At 41.0% G+C, this 19,079-nt stretch overlaps 1 protein-coding gene across 1 annotated transcript; it reads right to left on the bottom strand.

The window, feature by feature from the left end:
- Nucleotides 1-8,321: 8,321 nt before the first annotated feature.
- Nucleotides 8,322-14,931, bottom strand: LOC134185996 (uncharacterized). Its single transcript, XM_062653900.1, has 14 exons — nucleotides 14,760-14,931; nucleotides 14,615-14,697; nucleotides 12,810-12,960; nucleotides 12,689-12,750; nucleotides 12,568-12,625; nucleotides 10,331-10,474; nucleotides 10,209-10,241; nucleotides 10,068-10,141; nucleotides 9,941-9,998; nucleotides 9,036-9,055; nucleotides 8,778-8,919; nucleotides 8,487-8,698; nucleotides 8,402-8,438; nucleotides 8,322-8,336 (listed from the first exon to the last, which is right to left on the bottom strand). Exons 1-14 carry the CDS (start codon nucleotides 14,910-14,912, stop codon nucleotides 8,322-8,324), a joined length of 1,242 nt encoding a protein of 413 aa, XP_062509884.1. The 5' UTR covers nucleotides 14,913-14,931.
- Between the last annotated feature and the right edge of the window lie 4,148 nt (nucleotides 14,932-19,079).

Genomic DNA, 19,079 nt, shown 5'->3' with positions numbered 1-19,079 from the left:
AGAAGAGGTTGACTGCAGTAATTTAAGGTATCGGCTAATCTTAATAACAAATTGGAAGGTGTGGTTGTTAGGATGTCCGAGCAAGTGAGCCTTTGTGAGAAGAGAATAAAAGAATTGGGAGAAGTAATTACAGATGGTAAGAAATCACAAGTTAGTAGAAGCTATTCAGAAATTCTGAAGGTTTCATCAGTACAAAATCCAAATTCTGTACAACCACAGTCTGCAGGTGTTATTGATGAGAAGGGTGATGATGTAGTGAACAGAAATAGTAACAATACGGATAATGATCAAGAATGGAGATTAGTAGAGCGTCTTCAACAAAGAAACATTAAAGCTGTAGTGGGTTCCAACAAGGAGGTGTCATCTCTGGTAGGTGTGGAAAGAAGGAGGCGGGACACATGGGACATTTATGTTGGAAATTTGAAAGAAGATGTTACTGAATTACGAATTGTAGAATACCTGAAGGATAAGGGTGTGGAAGGGAAAATGTGTTTTTTGTTACCATCAAGAATACAAGGTACAAGGAGTGCAAGAGTGAGAGTCCCATTGGAGTTCAAGAATATAGTATTGGAGTCTAATTTCTAGCCAGAGCACGTCAGAGTCAGATCATGGGTATTTCATCCAAAAATGTCTGTTCCTGAATATGAAAACAATCAATATGAACATGTCAACTAAACTAAAGGTAGCCAGTTTCAACTGTAGAGGGTTTAAGTCGGCAGCTGACAGTACTTCAGATTTGTTCAAAGAAGTGAATATACTTGCTATACAGTCTGTTTCTACTATTCAAACTGCTTCAGACAGAATGTCTGCAATCCGGATTACTACAGATCTAGGAACTATACTTATTATTTCTGTGTACATGCCAGTTGACTATGGTAATGAGCAATCAGTAGAGGATTAATTACATCACTGAAATTGGTTTTTTGGGAGGTCTTTTAGAGTCAAATGAATATGATAATGTTATGATATTGAAAGACTTGAATACTGATCTTTGCAAAGGCACAAGTCGCTTTTCAAGACGACTGGCTACATTTATGTCGGAGTTCAACCTGACAGCTATTGTCATGGATGATATTGAAGCGAATACAAGAATACATGGCATAGTTCAGATTTCCAGACTCAATCATGGATTGACTACATCATAGTCTCTGATGGTTTGACAAAAACGATTATAGATTTTGAGATAAGGGAGGACGGTGGTTATTTATCTGATCATTGGCCTATTGTCCTGTCAGCGAGTGTGGAAGTAGATGGTAAGATTTCAATACCAAAGAACAAGTCTGTTGGCAAAAAATTGTTGTGGAAACAAACTGCAATGGACAGTTTGGAGAGGTATAAACACTGTGTAGAACTGGAACTAAGTAAAATATCTATGCCAGTAGAAGCTGCTGTGTGTAACGAGCCTGAGTCTTGTGGTCATCATCACGATATTCAAAAATATCTTGATGCCATATGTGGAGCTTTGCTGAGATCTGGTAAATTATGTGTACGGGAAGGCTCAGGTAGAGGAACGAGTAAATTGGGTTGGAATGATGATCTCTAGAAATCAAAGCGGCAGGCTAGAAATGACTTTTCTAAATGGAAATGTGCTGGTAAGCCTAGAGATGGTGAATTATACAAAGCAATGCAGAATTCTAGAATGATCTTTAAAGGTCATTTAAAAAATAGAAAACGGAAGGAACAAGAATGTCGGTGGGAAAGTTTGGCCACAGACTTAGATAGTGATACTGATACGTTTTGGAAGAAAGTACCAGGAAGGAAGTGCGAAACGCAGCCTTGTATACAAAATGGTATGTCTGACAGTAAAATGATGGAGTGTTTAAAGATGCAATTTAGCCAAATTATCAACAGTCAATCACACGATTCTATAGATAGAGAGCGTCAAATATTTGAGACAAATCTGAAACATCGAATACAAACATCAAAACTACCATGGTGGTGCGTTGAGATATATCCCAGAGGTCGAAAAAGCATTTCATCAACTGAAAGTAAGAAAATCTGCTGGACCTGATGAAGTAGAGTCCGAACACCTTAGGTATGGTGGCTTTGAATTAGCTATCCACATGAGTACAGCCTTTACTGCTTGCGTAAGACATTCTGTAGTCCCAACTCAATTTTTGGAGTCTTATGTTGTCCCAGTCATTAAAGATAAACATGGTGATGCCAGTGATCCAGACAATTACAGAGGAATAGCTGTTTCGTCAACAATATCAAAAGCACTAGAACTAATAATGCGTGACAAGTTGCATGGTATGCTGATGTCTAGTCAACAACAATTTGGTTTCAAAAAGGGTCATGGATGTTCTAATTGTTCCTTTGTTTTGAAGGAGACTGTCGACTACTACCTATCAAATGGTAACAAAGAAGTATATGTATGTGCTCTTGATTTATCAAAAGCATACGATAAAGTTTCCTTTTATTGTCTGTTTAACAAGTTACTGGATAGAGGTGCTCCTGTATATTTGGTTAAATTTCTTGCCAAGTGTATTCATGTCAAGAAATGAAAGTTAAGTGGAACAACCACTGTTCTTCACATTTTGGCATTGGAAATGGTGTACAACAAGGGAGCGTTTTGTCTCCATCTCTGTTCAATCTCTATATAGATGATCTTTTGACACAGCTTAGCTTTTCTGGTCTTGGAGCTAGAATAGCAGATCTATACCTCGGGTGCTTGACTTACGCAGACGACATAACACTAGTGTCTCCAAATATTGCTGGATTACAACAAATGTTAGATATATGTACTACGTATGCAAATGAGCATCATCTGATATACAACACCAAAAAGAGTGTCGTAATTACTTTCAAGCAGAGACGATGGAAACACTCTAGTGAATTAGATGTCTTTCTCAATGGCAATAGATTACCAAACAAGGAGGAAATAACACATTTGTGTGTTGTCATGAATGGTTGCTGTATGGTACAGAGCACATTGGAGACTAGAAAAAGAAAATTTTATGCTGCTGTGAATGGTGTCATTAGCCGACTTGGTGGAAGTTGTCCAAAAGATAGCGTATGGATGACAATCATGGAAAGTCAGCTATTTCCAGTTCTTGCATGTGGAAGTCATTTGTGGAATTTTGAACGAAGTATAGTAGAGACGTGTGTTAACACAGCGTATCGAAAAGGTATTCGTCGTGGGCTTGGAATGAGACAAAGAGACTCTATAGTGGAAAGAATTCCAGAATTTGTTGAGGCATCTCTTAAGATGAAAATACTACAGACTAAATTTCTTAAAACGGGCCGCAGATTCAAGAAATGAACTTGTGAGAGGACTGGCTTTGCTAATAGTTAGACGTAGTTATCCTGGACACGGATTGGATATGGTAGATGGTAATATTTTTACGTGTAGGTTAAGTGATTTTGTGTGTTAGTTATGTCATTTGTTTACATGTGTGTGTGTGTGTGTGTGTGTGTGTGTGTGTGTGTGTGTGTGTGTGTGTGTGTGTGTGTGTGTGTGTGTGTGTGTGTGTGTGTGTGTGTGTGTGTGTGTGTTTTATGTTGCCCCTATGAGGAAACTACACCAGATTTGGTGTGATAAAAATATATTATTATTATTAATTATTATTATTATTATTATTATTATTATTAGTGAGCAGTTCATTCATTTTGACCGTATGTACACAGAAAGGTTGTAGTATGTGTTTGTATTGACATATTGTGTTAGTCTTGTGTTTGTCTGTCATTGTTCATGTATGCCCCAAGATGGAAAATGTACCTATTTAGGTATGATGAAAATAAATCATTCATTCATACACTGACACCCTGTAGTATGCTATCAGTCACCAATAGTATGTAGAGTACCAGTTATAACACAGTCGCCGTAGAATCAGTTTCTGACTAACAAAATTGCCGGCAATTGTGTTAGAAATCCACTTCTCTGTCTCCAGGGTACAGTACTAACGCAGTCATCTTAGAATTTTTTGACTACTTGCGGCTATTATGTTAGAACAGGAGCATGTAAGAGAGAAGATGGAGCATCCGTCTAGGCATGGGCAGGGTGATATCGTCGTAATGGTAAGAGGTGGCGCTGTTGTTTACGCTGTGCTTATATGGTAAGTTTGAGTTAGTGTCAGGTCGAGAAGGCAACAGCCGGAGGAAGCTGCAAGAAAGCTGACCAACGCTCGAACAATGACCTGACAACAAGAAGCCTAGTCCCTTCACCAAGGTCAGCTTTATAAAGGACATGCAGATTTACCACTTTCCTGTTTAGCTGAGTAGTGCTGGCGCGCTGTACTGATGTGAATGTTACTGTCAACGTCCACGCCTCATTTTGCAAGCACGTTTTGCAGCGAAAGTGTCAAAGTTGTCATTCTAGCACTAACTCAAAGTTACCATATTAGGATAGTAACTCCGCCTCCTACCATCACAACGATCACCCCACCCATGCCTAGACGGCTGCTCCATCTTCTCTCTTTATATGCCCCTGGTTAGAAATCCTCTTCTCTATCTGCAAGGTAGCACAAAGCAACCGTCTTTATCGACACCCACAGCTTTTACCTATTGTCGAGTGCACCCCCCACTTGACACCCAAGACACAGCTGTGGCATTCTGTACTTGGTGATACAATTGTGTGCTCTAAGGCCACAAGAAGAAAATTAGTTGTTTGACAGGAAATATGGCTCAGAAATCCGTGCGCGCATTTTCTTTATTTTTTATTTTATAATTATTAATATTAATATAAATATTAGGTAACACATAGGCTACCAGTGAACAAAGAGTCAGAATTTTGCATTGACAGAAAAGCTGAACAGTACATGTGTCCGCAGCAACACATGGCCATTTCTGCTAGTTCAACCCCGATGCAGTCCGGATAATTTACGTATGCATGCGCAGTCAGAATAAAAAAGAAAAAAGAAATTGATGCACGGCTAGAAATTGGTGCGCGAACTCTTGCCAAACAACCAATTTCTTTTGTGGCCTAATAGAGAAATAAATTCTATATAAACACATCTGGCATTCTGTCCTTGGTGATAAAAGCATCCTCTCTCGACAGCAGGAAAGTTAGGAAATTGTGCTCTATTAGAGAAATAAATTCTATACTATACAGACTTGGACAAAATTATAGGGACACCCCGCTGTGGGTATGTAGTAACACAATAATTAGGTCACAATTTACCAACTATCAATATTGTTAAGAACTTAATAGTTACCGCATTGATTGTTAGGTTTCTTGAGAATACTGTAGACCTTAAATTGTTTTCTTTACGTTTCGCATTGCGGAAAACGAGACCTAAAAGTGTATGACATCATGACTGCGTAAGCGTCGAAAGTTAGACTCTCTCTGATTTTGTTTAGTGGCTTTTAAAAAAGCTGGTTTTAATAACGCGAAGGAAAATTGAAGCTCTTCACCAGTTCCTCAGTACCGAGCGTTCTCGCCTCTCGCCCTCCTGATTCCATCCAGACGTCACGGAACACTTTCTGCCAAGTTCCGGACACGCGCGGCTGGAATCTGCTGCCACGCCTCTTGTAGAGCATTCCAGAGCTCAGCTGCAGTTCTCGGTTCGCAACGGTTGGCAGCAGTTTCGAGTTCATGCCACAAGTTCTCAACTGGATTCGCATCAGGCGATTTCGGCGGCCAGTCCAGCAGTGTGATGTCAGGCTGGCGTAGCCATTGTCTTGTTGACCAAGACGTGTGGATTGGCGCATTGTCCTGCTGAAAGACAAAGTCGTCTCCTATCAGTGCCGCTGCGTCTGTAAGCATGTGCTCCTCCAGAACCTGTTGGTACGCCGTGCTGTCCAAACGACCTTCCAGTTTCACCAGAGACCCCACACCATGCCAACACATCGATCCCCACACATCACATTAGCCGCGTGCTGGACCGTACGATCACAACATTCAGGGAGAAATTCCTCACCTTTGCGACGCCAAACGTACAGAGCACCATCGTATCCTATGCTGACTTTTGACTCATCTGTACAAAGAACAGATTTCCAGTCATCCAAAGCCCATTGTGTGTGAGTAGTTGGCCATCCCAGTCGCAATGCCGATGGTTTTCCGTTAGCAGTGGTATTTTTCTAGGCCTCCGAGCGTTCACTCCTGTCTCACTGAGACGACAACGGACTGTTCTACTTGACACCTGCTTGCCGGTTTCATCAGTCAGCTGATACGAGAGCAGTCGTGATGGTGCTCTGTGGTTCTGCAGTGCCATTCTCTTCAGTTGATGATCTTCCCGGATTGTCGTTGCCTTCCCACGTCCAGGTCGTTTTTCATAATCACTGCTGCCATGCGAAAGCCGTTGCAGGCACTGATGAACCGAATTTCTGGAGCGACGGACAAAAGCTGCGATCTGACGCACAGAATGGCCAACTGAGTGAAGGGCTTCAATTTTCCCTTGCGTTTTTGGACTCAACTGTTTGCCTCGAGGCATCGCTGCAACTCGTCAAATATCTCACAAAACAAGACTCTGCAACTGCGTGCAGCTGAACGTTCAGGCTAACTTATCGCCTAAGTTTGGCGGTCTCAAGGGCAGTGGTTTTAGTGCAGCTGACATTTTGGCGGTAGCAGTTTCAGATTTTGCTATGTAAAACGTGGACCGGAAGTGGCATGTCAATGTTCTTTTGTTGCTATAACTTTTTTAGTTTTAGTCTTAGCAGGATTTTTTTGTAATTAATTAGTGTCGCATGATTTTTGAATACGTTGAAGTTTGCTTATTGATTAAAATGGCAAAACAATTCAAATTGTGATCACATGCGCGAAATCAATGCGCAAGAACAGATGATTCGCCTTTTTTTCATAATGTTGATAAGAGGACCCACAAAATTGCTTTCACTCTCTACTACAGAGCATTCTTAGATTGTATGCCAAGAATGAGCATCCAAGAGCGATGAATGTGTACAAAGACAAGAAAAGTACGAATGGCCGTCTTCCTTCTTCAAAGCAAACTAGATGCGCAGTAGGTAGTAAGTACAGCTGCAGTCTTGAACTCAAGCTATGTTACATACTAACAATGGCGCAATCCATGAAAAAAGAAATTCGAAAAACATTTGGTTTTGCTAGAGAAAAATTCAGTGCCAAAGTTAGACTAGACACAAAAATGCTAGGTGTCCCTATAATTTTGTCCAAGTCTGTATAAGCGACGGAAGCATCAATCAAACAGTTCAACAATCTTCTTGCTACAAGGTTAATGGTTTGTCAGCTGTATGACAAGAGTATTGCTGCAATTGAGTCATCTATGGCTCAACGATCTGAGGGTCAATTTGGTTTTCACACAAGCGAGGCTCACCCAGCTCCATGTGTGAAGCTCGTCCCAGTGTAGCAGCAGATTTGTTCCGGGGTAGGATGCACCGCGGATTTGTTCTGGGGAACATTATTAGTCACTTTTTGGTTAAAGGTCTTGTAGACCATAATCAATAAATGCAGCAATGCTGCAGCTGCTGTGTTTCGTAACTCTAGTGATACGTGGGTTACCATTTAGTTACGTTTGGTCTAAATAAATGGATGGATGCAAACTTGCATGTAAATTGTATTAAACAATTACGATGTAAGGATGTATTCGCGAGACTTTGTACATCTTCGGGACCCTGGATGTCTAGGGCAATGCAGAAAATGATGAAGTGCTAAGCAAGAATAAACTCTCCTACCTCTAACAAGGTGAGGTGCGCTCGCCGCGGAACAAGATAACACGGTTGGCCTACAGCATTGCGCACATTGCTCCTTGGAACAAATCTGTGGCCGAAACAAATCTGCCATAAACTACTATGTCTAGTCACTTTGGCTTCGACTTCATCAACTCTTGTTATAACTCCCTTTACATCAGTTTGAATATCATCCACTTTGGTTGCAATTGAATACTATCCAGCACAGTTTGATAGGTCTTCATGGTGTTTGTAAAGATTGGTTATATCCTAGACTTAGGTTTGGACCCCATCCACTTTGGTCTTGTATTGACATTTCTCTTACATATAATAACTGTCAGTTTATCACATTCAAGGCATTCCATGTAGCCATAACTGATCCCAATACAACTTCGGGTAGAACAGGTCTGACTGTTTCACTCACATAGTGCATAAAACATGTATAACCTAACATTTCATATTACTTTTAGTAGTGACATTAAACATTGCATTAATGATCTCACAACCATTAGTAACCAAATGGTTGAAAACACTGTCATCCTCTTACACAATGCTTGATATGCAGTAATAATATAAGACAATTAAAAAGTCCTTACAGACAGCAACTGCAAGAAATAATTGACACATTTTAGTTGAAACCTGTCAACACATGGAGTTCATAACACACCACCAAACTATTAAATATAAAACTATGTACCAATAGCCGATAAATTTACATTGCTTCATTTTTAAGTTAAATCTGACTAAAACAGAAAAGACTAAAATAGAAAACACAGTATCTAACAAACAAACAACAAATATTGGAGTATAACCCTGCCTATACCAGTGTTCTTGCCAACATTTTGTCCCAATCAGCAACACTAATTGAGTAATGACACCATACTAAAGTGATGTCAGTTCGAATTTACAAGTTTTCCGCATCGGGATTATGCCCAAATAAACACTGGCCTGTCATGCAAAATGTCACCCTTATCATGTGGAGTTCTTTAGATGGCCTAACTGAAAAGGAAAAAGACTCATACTTGTAGATTTTGGGCATGGCAAAGTATTCCCATCTTCCATACCACACGTACCAAGACAACCGATTACCCATTAGAACGTTAAAAGCTGAAAACATCATCTACAGAGTAGTTGGCTTGATAAGGTGTTAGTGCTACTATGAAATCTCACTCCAGCCCATGCGCATGCATGGCACCAACTTTCTTAGTGTGGGTGTAACCAGTAAAATGCAACACTTTCCCTCTCAAGCGGCAGTGAACCCTCCCAATCAAAAGGCCTGTACGTAAAGATTGCCAAGGTTTGGGGTGTGGCTGAGTGTTTACGTAAACCACTAAGAAAAGCCTAAAACATACATAAACCTATTCTAAATGAAAAGTGTAAGACTTGATCTATCTAGGAGTACTACAAAATGAGAAGTGTTCGTCAATATGTGGGGGTATGGCTAAATTTCGTTTTACTTTCTTTTCCAGTAAGGATACTAAATCAACAACACATCAGATTTTGAAATTTAGGGATAATGCATAAAATAATCTGAATTAGTTTCTCTTAACAAAAGGAAGACAATTGCCATTGCACTTGAGATATAAACCACAGACTCCATGATCAAAATTCATTCAGGACTTTCCCGGGCCAACACCTAGCAACGCTTGAAAGTCACATGTGATCATATTGAATGCTGACTGGTTGCTACTATACAATAGACAGAATCTTGAAGGGTCTATGCTTTGCAATTAAAAGTTATTAAGATATTTGGTTAACAGGTGCAAGCCTTGTCAATTTTGAAGCCTATGACACATTTTGCAGCCCCCTCCCCCCGAGCTGCAGAATTGCAATGTAAGTAACAGGAGAAAATGACAGCTTGGAGTAGTGGACAAGACAATGAACGTCACACTGTTCAGAGTATTGTCAAGTTGCTAAACTAGCTGCAAACTTTAGTAATGATTGGCAAACTTCATGCAGACAGAGAGAGTATCAAAATGACAGGATTACTTCTGTTTTCAATTGAGTCTAGTGCTCTGCACTACAAGCAAAACAAGTTAAACTAGAATTAGAAATGTCCTATGAAAATGAAGAGAGATGTAGGGATTGCATATAAAAACAATATAAACAAGTTTTACATAGTAGTGGTGACATCATCAAGTTTTCCGATGCACACTTCCTACATTGTTGTCCTCTGAGTTGGAAAGACATAGATGACGTCACCATTACTGTAAAAATTGTTGTAATTTTTGTGCAATCCCTACACTCTCCTCATTTCATAGAAATGCTTTATTAAAATTCTAGTGCATAATAAACCACAACTATGAACCAATGTATTACTGCATCCATGGATCTGTAGCTTAGCAATACAAGTATCAGTTACCTGAGCATCCAATTGACTAGCAAGGTCTTCTTGTCTGCTTTTCTGGTCCTCAACATTGCTGCACACAAAATAAGAAAAGAAGTAAAATGCTTGTCACTCAACAAGACATCTGTGAGCAATCAAGTACATCTTGGTTAACTTCAATGTCTCCAGTTCTTTAGCAACTGCAGCAGCAGCAGTTGTCTCTTGCACAAAATCATCCTGTCATTAAATAAGACCCAGGTAATATCTCCTAGCAACACTCTAAAATCAGCTGTTAATGCCTTGCCTTTAGCTTAACCTGCTTAAATAAGCCTTCATCCTGTAATACATGCCAAAGCATATCATTACTCCAATTTTCAAATGACATCGTTTAAAAACTACAAGCTATTCCATGTGTATTATGCTTACCATTTCTTTTGCAGCAAGACCTGCTAGTCTCTGTCGCTCTTCAATTGCTTCAAGCAGCTGCTTAGAATCCTGTGTTCTCTGACTTATTTCATCCTTCAGCTTCTCGATTGCTTTATTGATTTCCTGTATCTTCTGCTCAAGATCCTAATAAAATACCAATTGTAATCAATTCATCATCCAGTTGACAAACTACATGTATTATAGTCTTTTGTAGTTTTTAACATAAACACAAAATAGCTAATGACTGAAATACAGAGAAATTGTGTTTTTTAATACATGAATGTTATTTTTACACTGAAGTTAGTGTTTCCTTCCTAGTAGCCTGGCATGTTAAAATGACTACAGTTGTCACATTCAAGTTTACAATTACCATGGCACATGTGCGACGCAATTTTTAGGCACTCCTACTAAAGGGTCATCCATAATTGTCGACACTTTCTCAAGTGTACAAAGTGTACGCCAGGGGGGGAGGTAGAGTAGTTGTACGCTTTTGGGACAGAGTAAAATATGTTGATGATCTCTTTGGTCCAGAAGTAGATAGAAAGTGATGCTGAAGTCAGGATATTGCATTTATGCCTACGCATGTTATATATATATGTCTAAGTTACTAACTATCCATCTCAGGTGTATGATGCATATAGCACGTGCTAGCTGTTCGTTGCGCGTGTTAGAAGCATTATTGCGTGGGACAGTAGGTGCTCTGCGACGCTGACAGATCTGTCTAAGAGACCTAGCGCTGTCCACTCTTTCCTGTGCGGCATGAGGGCGATGTTAAGATCTGCCTACGCAAGACTAGTACAGAAAGGAAAACAACAATGGAAGACCGCTGACCAAAACAACAAAATGTGCATCTCAATTTTTGAAAGAGCTTCTAATTTTTTAAATTATTGTAATACCATGGTACATTCAAAACAGGTTCACATGACCAACATTTTATTATGTACGCTTAGAGGAGGAGAAGGGAGTACGCAGAAAAGAGGATGCTTTGTATGCTTGAGTAATTGTCGACAATTATGGATAATGTGGTCCAAACTTATATGCAAGTTATTACTATTAGTGTTGTCTATCAAACTAAAGGACCTCGGTCCAGATTGATGTGCATGCTTTTTTGCCTTGGGTAGAAAGGGCATATTGCGCACAGGCTACAACATGTCTACTGTGTCGAGCCACTCATATAAAAAAATGCCGATCCAAAAGCCGACAAAGTATAGGTTTAGTTACCATTGTAATCTTTTGTAGTATTATGACCATGTTTTGCGTCTTGGTTGTACAGTGTAGCCTACCGAAGAAGAGAGCATGTGACGTCTGGGTGTAGAAATAAGTGCACAAGAGAAACATGTGGTCTATGAGGATGTGAACGCAAAGCTGCTGCTGTTGCTTGCGTGTAGTTTTGTAACTACATGATTAAGTTTTCAAGAATGAGGAGCTGTGGTCAATGTTGCGATCGACTGACGTGCCAGTATCATTTCAGTGCTTCACTTCTTAGCTGGCGACAGAGAATGTACTGGAGGACAGGAAATGCTCTATCTAGAGAATGGTCTCCTACATAAGCAGAAGTAATGACAAGCAACAACACAATGTACATGACATCATGCAGCATACTGTAGTAGCAAATCTTTTGATACACCTGTTCCCTGCAACGGAACTGTCGAAATGGCTTCAACGGGATATTAAACAATCAATAATCCAATCAATGGAATTTTTTTGAAACTGGACATGCACTCAATTAGATTTTTGTCTTCAACGGGACATTAATTAACAATCAATAATCTCAGAACGAGATATCATTGAACAGGACATACATAACTCTGAATAAAATTCTTCAGAGATACACTTCACAATACATTAGAGCAAGGTGAATGAGATTTACTTCATGAATGCATACAACAATAAATTAATTAACTAACAACTAATAATCATAGCTACCCATTAGTACTATTAATAGCTAATCTGCCAATGCCGACAACGGGATGGTAAGCTTTCTGCTACAATTTGTTCATAAAACGGTATACTCAGTAACAAAACAATTTGCCTGATTCCAGAAACTTACTAGCCATTAGTAATATTAATATTTAGTCTGCCCATGCAAAGAACGGGATAGTGAGCTTCTATTATATAAACTGTAACTAAAATTCTATATAAGATTATGTAACTTTCATGGCAATTCCTCACAATTAAATGCATCTGGGCAATGTAATGAGTAGTATAGCTGCTCTAGTATAAATTATCACATTCACCTCTGGCTTCAGTGTTCTGTCATATTCCCTCTCAGCCTCCTTTCTGTCTTCTTCTAGTCTACAATGACGCTAACATTCAAACAGTATAGTCCAGTAAGTCAAGATTTAATCATAAACTTACAGATATATATCATACATCAACTTCTCATATCGATCCTCGGAGAGTGAAAGTTCATTCACATGCTACAAACTCAGCACAATAACACAACAAAAATGGAGGAAGTATTGGCATTAAACCTCACAGATAGCAATTCTCGTCTAAGTTGAATAGCTTCAGAGGTGTCTCCGCTTTCTAAGATTCGATCAACCTTGTCTAATTGTGCTTGCTGAGCAGCAACCTGTTGAGTGTACTCTTTTGCTTGCTGTATAAGAGCTGTCTCATGATCACGAGTACTGGTTAAACAGAAACTGTCAGTGTGCAGCCACCCATTTGTTTATTGTCTTAAACATGTCCTAAACTACTGCAGCAAATGAACATACTGCCAAATTTAGTTAGTTTCTTTTGACAACTGCAGTACACTTCCCCATTTCATGTCATAACAGATACTTTACTGCACAATTATAGATTTCAGTAAAAAGTTGAAATGCCTATACAGTAAAACCTTACTAATCCAAACCACTTCATATGCTGTAACAGCATTAGTGGTTACTGCAGTACGTGGTTTGTGTGTGACAAATAAAAATCAAGAAACCTAGACATCTGTCCTTATTTATAAATAATTAGGACTAAGACCAAGAATTGCTGCTTCTCTCTCTGCTCTAAAACAGGAAGGTGCACTCTCAGTCACAATAAATAATATCAAAGTGAAGGCAACTACAACTAGTAAATCTGAAAGACAAATTGCTCAAAAGAAAAGTCTGAAAACATCAATATCTCATGTGTTCAATTCACGAACATGTTAGCTACTCAGTACAGGCATTGTGTAACCAGTACTGTCGTACTGTGATGCATTGCAATTTGGTTGCACTTTACCTAAATGGCATAAATATATGGAGTGATAGCTTCTTAGTTGTTAATTAATTTAATTAAGCTAAAGCATCTCTTGTCATGCAGCTGATTGTTTTGAAACACAACATCAGCTCTGGTTATAGTTTCCCAACTCAACTTTGAAAACAATACACAAATCATGATCAGTGTACAAAATTAAGGCACCATGGGTCTAATATCTTAAAACCTTCTGCAATAAATTTCTGATATATTAAATTGTGAAAACAGTTGAGCAGCTAGAGCATCAATAGATAGATCATTTCAAAATTCATTGATATTCATCATGATTACAACGTACCCCATCTGACTCATACATTCTAAATTACAAGCAACGTGTAAGTAGCCTTGTTTGAATTGTTAAAGGTGCCCGCTCACGATTCACGCACATGCAGACACACCCATGCAAACATGAAATCGTGCCACGATTTCAAGTTGTGTCATAACGAAGCAGAACAAGGGAAAATCTTACGGTGCACCACATTCTATGACATAGTCTCTAGTCCCAGTACAAAGAAAAATGTGAATCCCGTTCTTGTCCGCCATAGCAGTTTCGCTACTCTGACTTGACATTTCGAGAAAGCTAATGGCAAGTGTGTTAGGTTCTTTATCTACACATTTACTATTTACCAGTTTGAGATAGCTTGCTGTTGAACAACAAAGCGCTTTCTCAATTGTTTTCTTGCAGCACGTGACCCGAAAATGAGCATTATGGTACTATCGTGATGGCATCCGCAACTCGAAGAGTGAAAGTAGCCATGGAGACCTGCGGGACTCTGCCGACAAATCGGATTGCGCATCTCAGAGCTCTCTACAGCTCTGGCGCATCTACTAGCCTCAAAGTTCCAGACCCATTTTCGGGTCACATGCAACAAGAGATCGAGAAATTCCGTTTTCGTTCAACAGCAAGCTATCTCAAACTGGTAATGGTAAACGTGTGGATAAAGGACTGATTTCAAGTTTGCGTGGGTGTGCATGCGCGTGCGCGGTAAATCGTGAGCGGGTACCTCAGCACCCAAACAGCTGTAATTATGTTCGTTGTAACTTTTATAACGATCTCACGTTTTGAGTGTGCTGTGAAGTTCCATATATTTAGCTTTTAGTCTGGCAACTCGATCACCTCCCACCTTGCCTTCACTAAGCAGCTGCAAGTCAGAAAACTGTTTAGATGCGCAGACGCATGCAACAACTTCTCCTGCAAACTCACTTCGTCTAGCAATTGAAAAGCGTCGCTTGTAGAAACGTCTGCTGATTCTCTCAGTTTGCTGTGCGGAGTAGAAGGAGGGACAGCCACCAGAGGAAAATCTGACACCTCGGTTCCTGCACTATCAAGGTCAACGTCAGGCGGTGTTGACGCCATTCCGTCCAACGGTGGTGTACTCTGCTACAGCTGTTGCTATGACACTCACTTTCCCGTACAAGATGAACTTAGGCCCCGTATATTAATCATCTGTTACTTTATACAGTGCGCCAGTGCAGACTGAACCGCCACCATGAATTTTAGTTTATTGGTCAGACTCTAGACTGTGCGGTTTGCTTCAAAAAATGGTTTCGAAAAATTCAGTACACTGAGTAGTGTCGTTAATTAATACGGGCCTCCCGGTCACGTGGGTCTCTGGCGTAGAAGTTTGTCTCATTGTCATAATAACTGAGTTATTAATTTTGGCGACGAGGATAGCGATTTTGGCAGCATAGAACAGTATGTGGTGGGTTCTGACTTCGAGGATTACCTAGACAGGCTCGAACAGCTCTTTGCTGCCAATGCAGTTAAACTTACCTTGAGGGACGAACACACAGCGGAGGAAAGTGCAAAACAGAAAGGTATATCGATTGGCGCGGAGACATATACTCTGCTGAAGGATGTGGTCGCTCCATCGAAACCGAAAGTGAACTAGGATGAGTTAATTAAGCTCCTTCGTCATTTAAATCGAAGCGATTGGTGATCTCAGAGAGATCCCGTTTTCATTCGAGGAAGCAGAAAGAGGGTGAACAGTCACACACTTTACTGCAGCAGTTAGTCATTTGGCGACCACGTGGCAATTTCCAGAGGTTTGGTTTACAAGAGATTTTGTTTGTGGTTTGCGCATTGCCAGCACTCAGAAGAAATTGTTACGGAAGAAAACCTAATGTACGAGAAAGCAGTGAGCTTTGAGAGGGCAACAACGGATACTGGGGAGCTGCAGGTGCCGTCACATCTGGGCTAGCGGCGTTACCAACACACAAGGTTGATGTCAAGAAGGTAGGTGATGGGAGGTTAGCCCCCGGCAGTTGTTTCAATGGGGCCATCAGCCATCTGAATGTTGGTTCAAAGCAGTAACTTGCTTCAAGTGTCAGAAGACTGGTCACATGACAAGGGTTTGTAAGAGCAAGATAACACAGGCAGCTAGCAGATCCGACAAGATTTATGACCATGGAACAGGAGGATACACAGAGTGAGGAAGACAGGGATGATGGGGTGTGTTGCATAAATACCACCATCCAGTAAGGGGAAACGCCAATGACTGCTCCAGTGCACATCAATGGGGTAGGTGTTGAGATGGAATCAATACAGGTGCTTACATCACCATCATGTGGGAGAACACCTACAGAAAATTGTGGCTCAACAGCAATGAAAGTCTAAGACCAACTCATACGAAATTAAGGGCATATACTGGCAGCAAATCTGCATAAGGGGAAGCAAAATAGTATAAGTGCAATATGGAGACCAATCCAAGAAATTGTCGTTGGTATATTTCAGTGGGTCGGGTCCCACGCTACTGGGACGAGATTGGCTTAATTAAAGAGATACACGTTGATTGGAGAGTTCTTTTCAAGGTGGAGTACCACAAGTTTCTTGAGGAGGTATTGAAGAGACATGAAGAGGTCTTCAGGGAAGAGCTGGGGACGTACACAGGCGATTTTGTGAAAATACTGCTAGACATCAAGGAGTGTCATTAGATACTGCAAAGCAAGGACAGTCCCATTGGCATTGAGGGACAGACAAGGTGGAAACTGAACTGTCTGTTGCAGGAACAAGGGATTATTGAACCTGTGATGCATGCTGACTGGACAGCACCCATAGTGGCTGTCCTGAAGAAAGATAAAGAAACTGTTAGGTTATGTGGTGATTATAACAGTCTACTGAGCTGTGAAACTGGGCAGGTACCGTATACCTAGGATTGAGGACATTTTTTACTAAAATGATGGGTTGCACAGTGTTCTCAACCCTCGATGTGTCTCAGGCATATCAGCAGTTAGTACTAGACGAAGAATCAAGAAGACTGGTAATGGTGAACGCACGCAAGGGCTTGTTTCAGTACACATGATTACCCCTTGTAGTGTCCTCAGCATCGGGAATATTTCAAAGAACTTTGGAGAATGTATTACAGGATATCCCCACCTAGATGATATACTCATTGGTGAAAGGACAGAGACTGAACAGCTGGCCTCAGGCAAGCAGGCTTCAGACTACAACGAAGGAAAATGCTCGCTGATGACTCAATCAATAGAGTACTTGGGACATAGATATGGCCGGGCTACATCCAACAGAGGTCCAGGAACTCTTATTATCGACACAGGTGTTGGTGCATTTTGACCCTAACCACTGTTTGTGTCTTGTGAGGCATCAAAGTATGGAATTGGGGTGGTGCTGTCACATGTTATGGAGCCAAAAAACCAGTGGCATTTGTGTCGCGTTCCCTGAATCAAGCAGAAATGGCTACAGTCAGATTGAGAAGGAAGGCTTTGCTTGCATTTTGGAGGTAACCAAATCCCATATGTATGTACAGTATATGGTCGTACTTTTCAGTTGGTCACAGATTGCAAACCGTTGATAACGTTGTTCAATGAACGAAAGGCAACGCCAACACAAGCGGCAGCGAGATTTCAAAGATGGGCTTTGAAGTTGGCTTTGTACAATTACAGAATTCACTTCACAGCTATTCGGATGCTTTGAGCAGACTACCACTTCCAGACGAGCCAAAGTAGGTGCTGATTCCTGAAGACACTATCTTACTGATGGAGACCTTCAGCAAATCACCAACGATCTCAGTAGACATTCATTGCAATATGAACGCGTAGAGATCCTATTTTATCACAGGTTTACAAATTCGTACTTAACGGCTGGCCTGGAAGTTGGGCAAAGAGCTAGAACCTTGTGCAAGGCGCCGATATGAACTGTTAGTGCACCAAAGATGTGTCCTCTGGGGAGCAACGGTAGTGGTTCCACCCCCAGGAAGGAAAGTAGTACTGGAAGAACTCCACGATGGGCATCCCGGAGTTTCAAAGATGGAAAGCCATATCAAGGCTCATGTTTGGTGGCCTAACATGGACCGAGACATAGAGAATTTAGTCCAGACTTGTTATGAATGCCAACTACATTGCCACGATCCTCCAAAGCCCCACTTTCGTCCATGGACTGGGCCACCACAACCATGGTCACGTCTTCATCTACATTATGCAGGCCCTTACCAGTGATACATGTTTCTTATCATCATTGATGCACACTCAAAATGGTTAGACGTGTACCCAATGAAAACAGCAACTACAGCAGCTGCAATAGAAAAGACTGAGATTGTAATTGTATCAGACAATGGTACTGTTTTCACAAGTGGTGAATTCAGCAACTTCTTAGGGAAAGGAGGAATAAGGCATGTATGCTCCGCACCCTACCACCCAGCAACAAACTGACTGGCAGAAAGGGCAGTGCAAACTGTTAAACAAGGGCCAGTGAAAAACATTGAAGGAACCATCAGTGAAAGAGTGACAACATTTTTACTATAGTACCGGAAGACACCACACTCTTCCACGGGCATATCTCCGGCAGAAGCACTTATGGGGAGACGACTAAATTTGAGAATAGACTTCCTTAGTCCTAGTCTGGGTGTGACGATACAGCAGAAGCAAGAAAAATGGAACCACGATCAGTGCGTACTGCAGTAGAGCTTCAACATGGGAGACTGGGTGTTCGTGAAAACTAGACAGGAGCCAGGGTGGTTACCTGGAACAGGTTAGGCAAAGGGCCCAGTGTCTTATGACGTCCAAGGTGCAGGTGAAGTGTGGCACAGACACATGGACCATTTGAAAAATCGCCATGGAGCTACTACCACCACGACTTTCCCACACAATGAAACATCGGAGACACACCGCCAAACTGCTGCAAGTAGCGAGGAGGTTAGAGACACAAGAACACCGAACTCCAGCCAACACCCTAGTAACAGAGCCACAAGACCATTCAACCATGGTGGTGGAACCAGAACCAGCGGAGGTAACTGGACCCGGGATACCAATCGAAACACAGGAGTTTACGTGCAGACTTCACTACAACAGGAGTGGAAGAGAGATATTATCCTGTTAGAGGTATGAAGCCTTGGGGACAGACTAGATTTGTAAGAACCAGTAATCGCATTGTAGTAGGTAAGCATACAATCTGTTAGCTGTAGCGGTTGATGTTTACTAGTGTTAGCTAAGGAAAGAGGATTGTAGTATAATGGTACTTGTACCGCATTGATACGGGCCTCCCGGTCACGTGGACCTCTGGCTGTATATA

The sequence above is a fragment of the Corticium candelabrum genome, chromosome 10 (assembly GCF_963422355.1).
Source record: "Corticium candelabrum chromosome 10, ooCorCand1.1, whole genome shotgun sequence".
Lineage (NCBI taxonomy): Eukaryota > Metazoa > Porifera > Homoscleromorpha > Homosclerophorida > Plakinidae > Corticium > Corticium candelabrum.
This window is presented reverse-complemented; position numbering and strand designations above follow the sequence as displayed.

Bases quoted from the DNA above. Each gene is read 5' to 3' on its own strand.
- LOC134185996 (XM_062653900.1), bottom strand. From the start codon at position 14,912: ATGGCGTCAACACCGCCTGACGTTGACCTTGATAGTGCAGGAACCGAG. The intron at 14,698-14,759 runs GTGAGTTTGCAG...TCTGACTTGCAG, and splicing joins CTTTTCAATTGCTAGACGAA to CTGCTTAGTGAAGGCAAGGT. The intron at 10,242-10,330 runs GTAAGCATAATA...CATGTATTACAG, and splicing joins GTCTTGCTGCAAAAGAAATG to GATGAAGGCTTATTTAAGCA.